The sequence below is a fragment of the Chelonia mydas genome, chromosome 3, assembly GCF_015237465.2.
Source record: "Chelonia mydas isolate rCheMyd1 chromosome 3, rCheMyd1.pri.v2, whole genome shotgun sequence".
Lineage (NCBI taxonomy): Eukaryota > Metazoa > Chordata > Testudines > Cheloniidae > Chelonia > Chelonia mydas.
The window spans coordinates 81,310,018-81,324,912 of NC_057851.1; the positions used below are offsets into that span (position 1 = coordinate 81,310,018).

The 14,895-nt window shown below is 41.6% G+C and overlaps 1 protein-coding gene across 4 annotated transcripts in view; it reads left to right on the plus strand.

Moving 5' to 3' along the window:
• Positions 1-14,895, plus strand: part of FIG4 (FIG4 phosphoinositide 5-phosphatase) — a 161,106-nt gene that overhangs the window by 123,486 nt on the left and 22,725 nt on the right. Inside the window, exon 23 of one of the 4 annotated variants that reach the window (XM_037894614.2) lies at positions 8,006-8,252. The exons of 2 other annotated variants lie outside the window; for them this stretch is intronic. In XM_037894614.2, the coding sequence (XP_037750542.1) occupies positions 8,006-8,063 (58 nt within the window). In that variant the 3' untranslated portion in view covers positions 8,064-8,252. Of the gene's footprint in view, positions 1-1,381; positions 6,073-8,005; positions 8,253-14,895 lie in introns of those variants that run through there. One more of the 4 variants, XM_037894612.2, reaches the window with a different exon arrangement.

Below are 14,895 nucleotides of genomic sequence, written 5' to 3' on the forward strand. Positions count from 1 at the left end.
TCCATCCCCTATCCCATTCCCAGCTTCTGGCAAACAGAGGCTAGTGACACCATCTCTCTCCATCCTGGCTAATAGCCATTGATGGACCTATCCTCCATGAACTTACCTAGTTTTTTTTTTTTTAGACCTGTTAGTCTTGGCCTTCACAACATCCTCTGGCAAGGAGTTCCACAGGTTGACTGTGCGCTGTGTGAAAATCTGCTGCCTATTAATTTAATTTGGTGACCGCCTAGTTCGGGTGTTATGAGAGGGAGTAAATAACACTTCCTTATTTACTTTCTCCACATTAATCATGATTTTGTAGACCTCTATCATATCCCCCCTTAATAGACTCTTTTCTAAGAAGAAAAGTCCCAGTCTTATTACTCTCTCTCCGTATGGAAGCTGTTCCGTACCCGTAATCATTTTTGTTGCCCTTTTCTGAACCTTTTCCAATGCCAATATATATCCAATATATATATGTGGAACAACCACATCTGCACACAGTATTCAAGATGTGGGCATACCATGGATTTATATAGAGGCAATATGATATTTTCTGTCTCATTATCTATCCCATTTTTAATTATTCCCAACATTTTGTTCTTTTTTGACTGCCGCTGCACATTGAGTGGATGTTTTCAGAGAACTATCCACAATAACACCAAGATCTATCTTGAGTGGTAACAGCTAATTTAGACCCCCCCTCATTTTATATGTATAGTGGGATTATGTTTTCCAATGTGCATTACTTTGCATTTATCAATATTGATAAAGTGATGTTTTCAAAAGATTCTTAAACTACAGATTAATTTAAAATTCTTCCAACTTATTTTCAAAAGGGTAATATGCAGTTTGTTAGAATACTTCATTAAAACAGTTGGATTTAAAAATATTAATTACTTTCTGTCACCCTGTCTGGAGTGGCTCACGACTGAGTGCTCACGGCAGAGTGTCAAAAACGGCCAATACCTCAAACTGGAGGTACGTTCTATCATTAGATTTTACTAAGCCAGTAACAAATGTGAGCTCCTAGATCACTTTAACAATCTTAGCATGGAGTCACAGTCACTCCCCTTGGACTCTCCAGTCTATCTTGTCACCTAGACAAACTGGACTTACTGATAAATAGTGACATACACCAAATATCACATCACATTCAGGTTGCTTCCAGTGCCAACAGACCAGTCACTTACCCCAGTTCACTTGGTACCCTAAGTCTTACACCAAAGACAACACCCCTACCAATCCTGTAATAAACTATCTGAAGGTTTAGTAACTAGAAAAGAGAAATAGTTACATACTGGTTAAAGCAAGCAAACATAGATATACAAAGGAGTTACCGTCGAAATCCTAAGAGTGATAGAGTTGTAGAGACCTGTCAATTCAAATTCTCTTTCAGGGTGGACCCAGATGATAAGCCCTGGGGATTTCTGACTTCAGTGTGGTTTCTCAGGCCATGTGAGAGTTCACACAGCAAAGGGATGAAAAATCTTCACATTAACTATTTTTATTTAACTCTTCCAGCATTCAAAGGAATGGGTGCAATAGGGTTATTCTGTGTATTCTGATGAGCCTGGTGGCCCCTCTGATTTTTATAGTTCTTCGGGATGGGTGGGGAGAGGAAACACTCTTCCCATCTGGCTTCACAAGTATAGAGCAAACATTTTCAAAGTTAGAAAGCAAAAATTTACATATTTCTTTATAGCATGGAATACAGTCATTACAAGTGAGGTTAATGCATGCAGCAACTTACAAGCATTTCATCAAGTCTAACCACTAAATAATTCTTGTAAGATTAATACCTATTTTGAACTGGTCTGGTTTCCAGCTGTGAGTTTCAGTTCTTAGCTAATGCCTGCAGCCTTGGCAAGAGCTGAAATTTGGTCTGGTAGCATCACACTTTCTTTTTCTTAAAAATAAAGAAAACTTATGCTGACAGCCCACCTTTGTATTAAAGACCTTTCCCCATATAGACACTTGCTTATTTACCTTGATGCTAAAAAAATTTTACTTTTGGACATTCTTGCCTTCAGAAGATAGTGCAGAACTCTGAAGTGGGAGACACCTCTAAACTTTCAAATAAAATTAGCTAGAGATGCTAAACTCAGTTTCAGAGAATCTTCTCTGATATTCCAAAAGTTAAAAATTAAGTGGGAGGAAGGAATTTGCAAGGGAAATGAAATCTGTTCAAAAATAAAATTGCTGTCTGTAGTGGGGTGCACTCACCTCTCATGAGCGCCCTATGGTCGAGCGTATGCGGACCTGCACTTTCTCTCCTTGTAGCCCTCCCAAGGCTTAGATCCTCAATTAGTCCCATAGTCTATCAATGGTCTCAGCCCTAGTGTCAAGCTGTATTCCAGGGCTTCCCCCAGAGGCAATGTCCTCGCCCTCTCTAGGGGTTTCAGGCCCCAGCTCTCGTGCTGGGCCACTAAAGGGTTCAGTTCTTTCTTTCCTTCTGGGGTGCCTCAAAGTCCAGGCCACTTTTCCTAGTGGCTAATAGGAGGTGGGGGAACCAAGGCCTGCCCACTAGTCCAGGTCCAAGCCCCTCGAAGCCATGCCGCTGCTTTAATTCCCTGTGCCACTTCCCTGCAGCCTGCATAGCATCATAGAAGATTAGGGTTGGAAGAGACCTCAGGAGGTCATTTAGTCCACCCCCCGCTCAAAGCAGGATCAACCCCAACTAAATCATCCCAGCCAGGGCTTTGTCAAGCCAGGCCTTAAAAACCTCTGAGGATGGAGATTCCACCACCTCCCTAGGTAACCCATTCCAGTGCTTCACTACCCTTCTAGTGAAATATTTTTTCCTAATATCCAACCTAGATCTCCCACACTGCAACTTGAGACCTTTGCTCCTTGTTCTGTCATCGGCCACCACTTTGAACAGCCTAGCTCCATCCTCTTAGGAACCCCCTTCAGGTAGTTGAAGGCTGCTATCAAATCCCCCCTCACTCTTCTCTTCTGCAGACTAAATAAGCCCAGTTCTGTCAGCCTCTCCTCATAAGGCATGTGCCCCAGCCCCCTAACCATTTTCATTGCCCTCCGCTGGACTCTTTCCAATTTGTCCACTTATAAAACTTGTACTTGTAAAACTAAGATGATGTGAACAGGTTTGTAAGTTTACTTGTAAATTTTTTCAATTTTTGTATAACAGAGTTCCCCATTTGCCCCATTTGTAAAATGGGGTGCAGCCTCCTGGTGTGTCTTGAGCTGGAAGAACTGGAGCTTGCTTTTAAATATAGGAAGAGCCTTGTGTAGTGACTGGCTTCTTGACAACAAGATTTTACATTTAAAGTATTGTTGCTTCTTTTAAGCCTGAGTGGCTTGTCAAAGTTTGGGGGCTTGGGGATGTTCCAGTTGGAAGTAGAAATTGATGGAGTTTTTGGATTTCGTCAATGCAGTCATATTTATGTACAAGGAATGTACAAATCCCTGTGCCTCTGAATGCAGAAAGAACCAAGAACAAAAAGGAACAGTTTCTGAGCTTACAGCCCCCAAATCTCTTTAGCCAACATCAGACCCAGGAGCTCTCTCTAGCTTTTTCCAGGGTCATGCTGTGCTTACAGGCTCCTCTTGGCTCTCTTGACTCTCCCTCTCTCTCTCTCTGTTCTTGTCTATCCTCAGTTTTTGTGTGTTCTCTTCCATCCTACACACACACCCCTACCCAAAACATTACTGAGCCAAAAGCTAGTTCACATACACCTTTTTTTTCTTAAATGGGAGCTTTTGCGTATAATTATGTTAATTGAAGGGTGAGTTCACGCCTGTCAATGTCAGAGTTTTCACTCGACCTGTAACAAGGTTTCACTCAGCACAGAATAATATTTTGTTCAAAATGATATTCAGCTTTGTTGTATGCTAGCAGTGCAGTTATGACCAATAAACTATGGGTCACTTATATTTCATAAGACTGAATGACATGAAGACCTAATATTGTTGTATTTATTAACTCGCCTCTAAGTGACTAGTAAAGCACTTGTCTGAAGTATTTTGTTAAAGTATCTTCAAGTAGACGAACAAAAAACCTTATATGCCAGTGCATGAACTTGTGTATATAAATGTTTTTTTTAAATATATAAATGGGTTTTTAAAATACTAAATATTCAGTAAGGATGACAGTAGTTGCAAAGGCTATGTTTTGGTGAGAATGAGATTTGAAATAATATTTGGAAACTTTCGGACTCTGTAAAAAATTAAAGTAACTACAAACTATCCTCTGAAGTCTTGCTGCCACGAGTATTCAAAAAATGTGAGGCCCCAAAGGTCTTGATGCTGGCTTAAAAATCATGAGATTTTAAAAATAGCACATTTTGTATTCTGTTCTTTTACTTTCAAGCTTGCCTTACCAACCATGAGGGCTAGAAATAAGATTTTTGTTTTTGAAGGAAAGTTGAGGTTGTCATGTAATTGCTTGACTCCAGGAGCTGGGGCTTTGAGAGAGCCCAAATACCTCAGGACTCACAAGAGCTGGCAACACTAAAGCATATGACACTTGAGAAAGAGATTTCTCTTTTGGCCTCTGTAGATTACTCTAGAAAAGAATGATCACAGTTCAAGAAAACTTTGAGGCCACTGAGATTACAAAAGAACATGTCACATGGCAATAGTTGCTTTCAGCTGCAGTGCTTAAGGAAGAGTGCCCCTTTGGTATAAAAGAGAAGGGGCTGCTGAGATGGTATTCTCCAAGAAAAGATAATGTATTAAATAATTAAACAAAAAAACACCTAGACGATAAGATGATGATTAACAGCATGGATTAATCAAGAACAAATCATGTTAGGCCAACCTAATAGCTTTCTTTGACAGGATAACAAGTCTTGTGGATAAGGGGGAAGAGGCAGATGTGGTATATCTTGACTTTAGTAAGGCTTTTGATACTGTCTCACATGACCTTCTCATAAACAAACTAGGGAAATACAACCTAGATGGAGCTACTATACGGTTGGTACATAAGTGGTTGGAAAACAGTTCCCAGAGAGTTATCAGTGGTTCACAGTCAAGCTGGAAGGGCATATCAAGAGGGTTCAGCACAGATCAGTTCTGGTTCTGTTAATATCTTCATTGATGATTTCGATAATGGCATGGGAATACACTTAAATTTGCTAATGATACCACACTTGGAGGGGATTGAATTTCATTTGGTGACCCCCTAGTTCGTGTGTAAACAGGATGAAAATCAATGAGGACAAATGCAAAGTCCTCCACTTAGGAAAGAACTATCAGTTGCACACATACAAAATGGGAAATGACAGCCTAAGAAGGAGTACTTCAGAAAGGGATCTGGGGGTCATAGTGAATCAGAGGCTAAATATGAGTCATTCCATTCTTTCAGAGATTAAAGCATGTTCCCTATACTATGGAGCTCTGAAAAGAGTAGGTTATATGAGACGGTATTCTCCCATGCATGATAGCTTCTCCTGGAAAGAGGTAGAGTTTTCTCCTACTCTTCATCACCACCTCCAGGTACAATGTTCTGGACAACAGGAGCAGGAAAGCCCTCAGAGCAGCCTTCCCATCCCCCCTTCTCTCAAGACCCTAGAGTTGAGCCTATCAGACATCCCCTAACCTGCTGAGGTGAGGGGGGCATTTTTGTAATAAATATTTAAGCCCTTAGGTAGGATCACTTTTTAAGCAAATAGTCTTTTATTTTCTGTGCGTTTTCTCTGCTGCACCTTTTTTTACAATAAATCTCATTTTATCCAATTTTCATTGCATTTAATTTTTTTTTGAAGAAAAAGTTGACTGTATCGGTTCTTGAAAAGTTATTTCTCTTCACTTCCAGAAGAAGGTAGTTTCCTTTTTGTATTCTACTGTTGAGTTGCAGGTTTGAGACAGGAGGGATTTTTGTGCAGAGGATACTAACCTCATAGAACATACAGTTGAAATAGCAAGAGCATCCAAGTGTCAGATTTTATTTGGTTTATAAGCAGCAGATTGTGAGAGAGATGGCTCTCGAAAGTCTGTAATTGCAGTGGAGTTTAACTGACTTCAAGTAAAATAAAGTTGATGTGTCATTAGACCATAAAAATATTCTCCGAGAGATGAAGTTCTTATATAGTGCCATTATCAAAGCAATTCTGCAGACTTTCCATTTGGATGCAAGAAAAAAGAAATACTCACAAACCTGTTGTACTTGACAGTGTTTGGGAAGTTGGAGAATGAGGTTAATATGAATTATTTTGAAAGGCAAATATGGTATTTAGAGTAGCTTAAGATGAGAGAAATGGTTAGCCTTCCTTCTATGAATGGAGTCTTCTGCAAAGTTGAATGCAATATGTAATTAAGAATTGTATTTTAAAAGTAAAATACTTTGGACTCAAACTCTTGGATTAGTCTCACATCTCTAATAGGAAGGTTAGATATAATCAATATGGAATTCTGGTATATAGCCAATTGCATTGGCTTATTTGGTCCGATTGTTTCAAGAAACTCTTCTCTCATTGTCATAGTTGGATTTTAGAGGGTCTAAAAAGGATCTCCCCCATACATCTCACAATCCTGGTAACCATTCATCTCATGTATGTGAAATTTCAGTACTAAAAAAGAGTTAGGTAATATTTTGAAGAATCTGCTCTAATCATTCCTTGCCATCACTCTTGTTGGGGAAGACAGTTTTGAACAAAAACACTTTGAGATAACTGGAAGTAGTCAAGAAAGTAAGAATCTGCCCTCCATACAGAGCCTATAAATCACAAACAAAATAAAATTTTAGTTTAATATAAACAGAGCTAGATTACTCAGAGCATAACTCTTGAGCATGATTTCTTCCTTTCCATTTGAAAGAAATTTAGCATGCAGCTAGAGAAAGCCTTGTTTCAGAAAACTGTTAGAAAATAGCTCTTGTAGATCTTTATCACAGCTTACTGTACTCTACATTATTAAACTCACCATAGTAGATAAAGTTCTTGTTAGCTGACAGAAAACAGATTGTCACACCTTCCCTTCCCAGTTTTAGTACATCCACCTGCTGGGTACCCCACCAGGTCTTGTCACATTAGCACATTACAGAATGTTTCTGAACATCTTGCAGAAGTGAATATCAATATTGTATTTAATATCCTAAAATCTATATTTATTTATGGAAGGATGCAAGCATGCCTACTTTTGTAATCTGTTGCCTTTACCATACAAATACACCAAATGTCAGAAACCCTAGGCAAAAAATGTATTAATGTGAATTTAAGGTTGAGGATATATATCTGAAACTTGAAGCAAAAATGTTTACAATAATGTAGTTTTAAAAAAAAAAAAAGTCCAGGAAACAAAACCACAGTGAAGGTTAAATTTGCAAGAAACCCAAACATCTAAAAATAAGGAAATTCAAATATACAGTAACCAAAACTTTCTTATAAAACTTTCCCTCTATAGCTGTGTCATATACAAGGTCTTGGCTTGGAGACTGTTCTACACTAGACTTCTAGCCTGGAACAAGAATCTAAGGGCAACAAGTAGTATATTGTCTGTAGCATTCTACTTGATAATGTAATGTGGGCTGGTTTTTTAACACATGGATCTGGCACTGATGGATTAGAGATTTGAGTGGGGTACAACCTCTTAACTCTCCAGCCAGGGCTCTCTCTCTCACAAGGCTTTGCTAGTGATAAGCAGAAAACCCCTCCAGGTGCTCATATCACTTAGTACAACAGCATGTGGAGCCCCACACCCAGCTAACTTGCATGAATACTTCCTGAACCACTCATGAATCACTCGGAGAAAGGCATCAGCAAATCTCTGCAGCCTTGCACCCCAGAACTGTACCATCTTGCCCTGGTCAGAAGCCTGACCAGTGTAAGTTTATTACCCTGTCTCCCCATCCCTTGATGTAGAGAGGACACTCGCTACCCTTTGTAAACTGAGCAGAGATTTCCCAAGCACTTCAAGCAAAACACACTGTTTTAGGTGAAATATAACAGATTTATTAACTACAGAAAGATAAATTTTAAGCGAGTGGTAACTGTCTGACCTTTTGTGCCTAAGAAAGTAAAAGGTAAGCGCACAGTCTAAATCTTAAACCTTATTACACTAGGCAGTATTTGGATCAAGCAGCTTTTCTCACCCCACTGGATGTTGCAGGTAAGTTTTAGTTCTTAATACACAGGCTTCCCCTTTAAGCTAGGGACCAATCTCCTCAGTTCAGATCTGTCTTCCCAGTGTTCTTGTTGCTTCCAGGATAGGTGGGGGAGGAAAAAGGCAAAAACATGATGCCACTGTCCCCTATTTTATATCCTCAGTCCATATGTTTAGCCTAGACATATCATAGAATCATAGAATATCAGGGTTGGAAGGGACCTCAGGAGGTCATCTAGTCCAGCCCCCTGCTCAAAGCAGGACTGATCCCCAATTAAATCATCCCAGCTAGGGCTTTGTCAAGCCTGACCTTAAAAACTGTCCTGGTGAGCTTTGCTGAGTCACAGAGTTGAGCAGTCCCCCAGTGTGTGATGTTAGTGCAGCCTTCTTACAGTATTGTAAATCCCTTGTTTACAACTCCCCCGCTGATTAATGGTCACTTAACACCCTCCTACAAGTAGATCACCACTTAGCAGTAGAGACTCTCAAACGTACATATTTCAGTAACCACCATACAGTAAAATCTCATACCTTCATACACACTAATGATATACATATTTGGACAGAACGATAGGTTTCAGGAGATCATGACCTTTCATATCATATCTTACGTGGCATGCTTTGTATGAAATATATCAAAATTATATGATGGGTGGGTATGGGATCTTCAAGGGGCTGCTTCAAGGTACAGAGTGCCTCAGTAGTGTGGGCTGGTTTCTTAATGCATGGATCTGGCACTAATGGACTAGAGATTTGAGCAGGGGGTTGAATTTAATGTTCCTATCAGGTACGTGTCTCTACCAATCTCACGTATACATTTAATTTCTAAAGTCTGATTTCGTTTTATGAGTTGGTCACTGCTTTGTGTCAGGCAGACCTAGAGTCCTTGGTTAATTAGTGTTGCTTTATTATCTATATTTAATTTTACTGTTTAAAAAAATAAAGATCTTATCCTCTCACTAACACCAGTGCAACTCAGGAGTAACTTTATTTAAGTCAATGGCATTACATCAGTTTGAGAAGGGAGTCAGGCCTAGTTTGTGTGTGTGTGTATGCACACGCATAGTATAAGGCTTTCCTTGGGTGTCTTCTACATGATATCCGTGTGCAACTCTGGCCTTGTCTACACTGCATAGTTTTGTCGACAAAAGTCAGCTTTCGTCGACAAAACAGGGAGGTATATACACTGAAATGCTCCTCCTGTCGATGTAACTTCCCTGCTATGCTGACATCATAAAACCACCTCGATGAGTGGCATAGGGCTTTTTGCAACTTAGAGTGATGCAGCATCAGTGTAGACACTGCGCTTGCTTATGTCACCCTTATTGGCCTCCAGGAGGTATCCCACAATGCCCATCATATCACCGCTCTGGTCAGCAGTTTGAACTCTGCTGCCCTGAAGGTACACAGGTATGCGCCCCTTCCCAGTTGAATGGCTCAGGAATTTTTGAAATTCCTCTTCCCACTTGCTCCGCGTGCACAGTTCACACAGCATCTTCCTAGCTGACCATGCTGGCTTTCTGCAGCAAATGCTCTACTGCATGGAGCACACCAGAGCTGTTGGATCTGCTGAGTCTATGGGGAGAGGAGGCTGTGCAGTCGCAGCTTCGCTCCAGCTGTAGGAACTCTGATACTTGCTGGCTAATTGCCAGTGGGATACAGAAGGGGCACGAGAGGGACTTTCAGCAGTGCCGTGCTAAAATCAAGGAGCTGAGGCAGGCGTATCAGAAGGCAAGGGAGGCCAACCATCACTCTGGTGCAGCTTCTACAAGAAGCTGCATGCCATCCTTGGCGATGACCCTACCTCCACCACCACCAAGAGCCTCATGGATACTTCAGGGGGACTGGAGGCAGTGGCCAGCGGAGTCCACCCTGAAGTGGTGGATGAGGAAGTGGAACTGGAGGATGATGTGGAGCACACGACAGAATCATCCAGTGGTGTGGCGAGTCAGGACCTCTTTTCCACTCTGGAGGGGTCTAGCCTGTCCCAACACTCTGGCTCTGGTGGACAGGATATAGAAGAGGGGAGTTCCGGTAAGTGTTCATTTTGCTTTGATACTGCACAGTGAGAGCAGATTGAGCTCTCATGTACTTTCTTATATGGTAGAGGGGGAATAAGGAACAGAAATTAATAGCAGAGCCTGTCCATCTACACAGTGTTAATATACATGGGGATGTCCCAGGAATCCTTCGTAGAGGTCTCTGAAACTTTCCTGTATGTATTCTGCAATCCTCTGCTGAAGGTTTCTTGGCAGAGCTGCCTTGTTTCTGCCACCGCTGTGGGAAACTTTGCCGCACCACCTGGCAATTATTTTTGCAGGGCCCAGAATAGCACACAGGTGAGCCATATAAGGAGCCAGTCTGAAGCCACATGCATGCAGGAGATGCACCCTTGCATCCTGGGTTATCCTTAGGAATGAGATATCAGGTTCGATTACCCTCGCCTGTGAAAAAGGGTACCAATATTCAGAATAGTCTCCCTAGCTGCTTGTAGTAACCCCCTTCACAAACTACCCTTTGTTCCTTCTTGCCCATTTCCCCCTTGCCACCCCCGTGAACTCACCGTATTTTGGAATTGCGCTGAACTGTGTACTCTCCAAGATATAGTGAGAAAGAAGTGTGTGTAACTTCTGTGATTCACGGCTGTGAGCACACTCACAATACTGTCTTTTTGTTCATTGTTCTTTGGCTTTTACAGATGTGCTTTTGAGAAACCGCTCCTCCACACTGGTGAAGCACCTCTACCAGATAAGGTGGCAAACCAGGAGGAGTAAGGAGGATATGTTTCACAAAGTACTGCAGTCAACAGATGCAGCACATAGCAATACAAGAGTGTGGAGGGAAACAATTAATGAAAGACTGAGGCTGGATAGCCAGGAAAGGACACAGGCAGGAGCTTTATCATCTGCTCCTGGAAGGCCAGGCAGAAATGAAGAGGTCCCTCATTATCCTTCAAACTGAGCACATTGGTACAACTCCCCCTGCAACCACTACAGAACTCTGGTCCATGCCCTCCCCAAACTCCCCCACCATATTCCTAGCAAGTTTCTGATTCCCAGTACCCTGTGCACTCAATGCCTAGAGACTGGTTTGGTTTCCCAATGAATGTGGAGTTGAACTCAGCTGTGAGAGCCCTAGAGTGTTCCTCGTTGTCATGCCCACTGTTTGACCAGAAAATTATATTTTGTTCTGTTATTAAACTTGGGTCTTTGAAATACAATGAATCTTCATTTGTGACACACACACATCAGTCAGTGCTAACTTTGAAACACAGTGGCTATAAGTAGGAATATTTGCTCACTATAATTAATGCTCAGGAAGGACGTACTACAGGGGTAATTCAAGGTGGCAAGTAATCATTGCCTGGCCGAATGCATCACATAGAGACATGACTGGGAATCATTGTCAAAATGCTCCTCTAAAGCCTCCTGATTCACATAGCCTCCCACTGCACCCCTCTAATCACCCTTGTATCTGGCTTCTCAAAATCAGCAGCCGGCTGATCAGCATCTGCGGTCCACCACTGGGGAACCTTTTCCCCCTTTGCTTCACAAATATTATGCAGAGTAAGGCAGGCCGCAATGACCATCAGAATATATTTTTCATTCAGCTCTAACCGACCAAAAAGACAGCACCAATGACTTTTAATTGGCCAAAGGCATGTTCACTGGTCATTTGGCACCTGCTGAGCCTGTTGTTGCGGCGCTCCTTGCTGTCTAGGTTCTTGGTGTAAAGCTTCATGAGCCATTGGAGCAAGAGGCAGGCGGGGTCTCCAAAGATCACTGTGGGAATTTCCACATCCCTCATTGGAATCTCCTGGTCTGGAAAGAAAGTCCCAGCTTGCAGCTTTCTGTACAGTCCAGTGTTCCTATAGATGCATGCATCATGCACCTTCCCTGAGCACCCCGCACTGATGTCAATGAAATGGCCCCAGTGATCCACCAGCACCAGCAAGACCATGGAGAAGTAGCCCTTTTGGTTGATGTACTCCATCACAAGGTGGTTAGGGGCCAAAATTGGAATGTGCATTCCATCTATCGCCCTGCCACAGTTAGGGAATCCCATTGCCTCAGAGCCATCAGTTATTTTCTGCACATTACTGAGAGTCACAGTCCTTCAGAGCAGAAGGCAATTAATGGCCCTGCACACTTGCATCACCACAACACCCAAGGTGGACTTCCCAACTCCAAACTGATTTGCGACTGACCAGTAGCAGTCTGAAGTTGCCAGCTTCCACACAGCAGTTGCCACTTGCTTTTCCACCTTGAAGACCGTTCTCTTTCTGGTGTTCTTGCACTGGAGCGCTGGAGTAAGCACCACAAATAGTTCCAGATAGGTGGATTTGCATATCCAAAAGTTCTTCAGCCGCTGTTAGTCATCCCATACGTTCATCACAATGCAATCCCACCACACAGTGCTTGTTTCCTGAACCCAGTACTGATGGCTTACCGTGGCCAGCTGTTCCATGAATGCCGCCAGCAGTCTTGAATTATTTGTTTCCATGGCAGGCAGCAGATCAAGCACTGATTTAGTCTGTTTCACAGCTCATTTAAATACTGCAGGACCAGCCTCATTGTGTTCATAATGCTCCAGTGACTGGTCAGCAGTTCAGGATCCATGCTGTCAGGCAGAGATGGCGGAGCACGGTTTACAAGGGCTGTTGAAAAACAGCGTGAAATGAAGTAGGAAGCCCATGGAATTATGGGATGGAAAGAACTGCATCATGGGATGGCAAGCATCTCCTCGTGATGCACCGTGATCTGTTCTCAGAGCTCCCAGCAGCATAGGGTGGCGAGTTGCACAGTGACATAGCTACTCACAATGCACTGCTCTCTCAATGCAAGAACAATGACTGTGGACACACTCCGCTAACACAGTGAGCATTGTGTGGACATGTACAACTGATGTTGTTAAAGTGACGATCATCGACATAACTTAAGTTGACTTAACTCTGTAGTGTAGACATGGCAGTCCTGCCCCTCTCTTGGTAAGAGAATCCAATCACGCTGAGTTGTACAGAAGTTTTGTGATCTACACCTATGTCCACCTATGTCTCATATGAAACCACCAAAAACATTTAATTAGAAGATACCATCTTCATACAATTTTTATCATGTCTTGTGCTCTGAGCACGCAACAAAGTAGCTTTAAAGCTTTTTGACTCTTTACAGCAGTAAAAGCTAAGTGTGAGAGAGACTCATGTCCACTGAGTGGCTGCCATTAGTGGTCATGTCCTCAGTCCATAGAGCCTTCTAGATAGTTTCTGAATTATGTGGGAAACAAATGTCCATACAATCCTGGCATTAAAATATGGACTGCATTAGGGCTATACAAAAAATGCAGAGTTGCAGAAAATGCTGAACTTAACAGCTGTTCCTAAGAAGGTCAATAAACTTTCCATACAAACTCCAAAGGTGACAATCGTATGAGATAATACCTTCAAAGAAACAGACCTACAGCTAGGTAGTCTTCCCTTTTGCTTCAGTCAGAAGCAGTGGTTTGAAAGCGGTCCTCAAAAGTTGAAAGGCTTGTTCATTAAGCTATTGCATAAAAAAATGGAGCTAATGAACCATATCATGGTGGGTTTTTTTAAAGCTAAGGAATTGGAATCAACCCCAAAAACTTCAGTGTTCTTTGTAATTAAATATTATTCCAGTTGTAACAGGAGTTATTTTATTAATTATAAAGGATATTGTGAATATTATGGTAATGTTTTCTAATTATCAAAGATAAAATTGCAGTTTAGGAAATAGTTCTATGAGAATTTTTATTCTATAAATGTTACAAGTTAACATTTATTCTTAACCTCAGAACTCATCACACTAATGAAGGGATAAAGAAAACATGCATTTGTTCTTGCTTTTTGTAAGCAATGCAGTAACTAAGTTGCTTAGCACCAATAGGACAAAACAAATCCATAACATTCTTGGTGCGGTAATAAAACCTTGAGCAATCCTACGCTTGAAGGATATGTCAAAGCTCAGGAACATACATGGTAGTCCGCACGTTATTTTGCTCTATTAGATGGAAGAGGAGTGATGAACCATAGTTAAGTTTCACTAAATATAATTAGGAAACAATGCAAAGCCTTAGAAATTGTGACTGTATGCAGGGCCACTTATGATTTGGTATTATCTTTTGAATGGTTTCAGAGTAACAGCCGTGTTAGTCTGTATTCGCAGAAAGAAAAGGAGTACTTGTGGCACCTTAGAGACTAACCAATTTATTTGAGCATAAGCTTTCGTGAGCTACAGCTCACTTCATCGGATGCTTTTGAATGCTATTTACAGGTTTTTTCTTCTGATTTCAGTGTGGAAAATTTGGCCTCTGTTTTCTTATTTGAATAAAATTAAACAGTATATATGTGGTGGTTGTTTCTGAGCGATTGTCCACATTTATTCCATTCTGGTGCCCATACATGCAAGAGCAGAATCTTTTTAAAGAGTGGTGTCCATTGGAGCCATGCCTGCACTCTTCATGCCCTCCAGCATTGTGTAGCAGAGACCATAAAAGATGGAGTGGCTGCAACTGCCTTTCAGTTCCTTCTTATTGCCCATGGTTGAGAGACAGAACACCTGCAGAGTCTGCTTCTCCGCTCACGGTGAGATTGTTTTCTCTCTAGTTACTTTGTTTTCAAACTACAGTTAGTGTAGTTAGTTATATATTCTTAAGCCTTTTGGCAAAAAGAAGAAAAGGAAAAGTTTTCAAGTTTGGGAAGTTTCCTGCCACTGGATTGCCTTGACAAGGACAAGTCAAAATCTCTAGGATTCAAATCCTATCCCTTCTGTAGTCAGCTATTCCCATTCATGATGGACTCTCAAAGTGCCTTTTCTGCCTCAAAGAAGCACA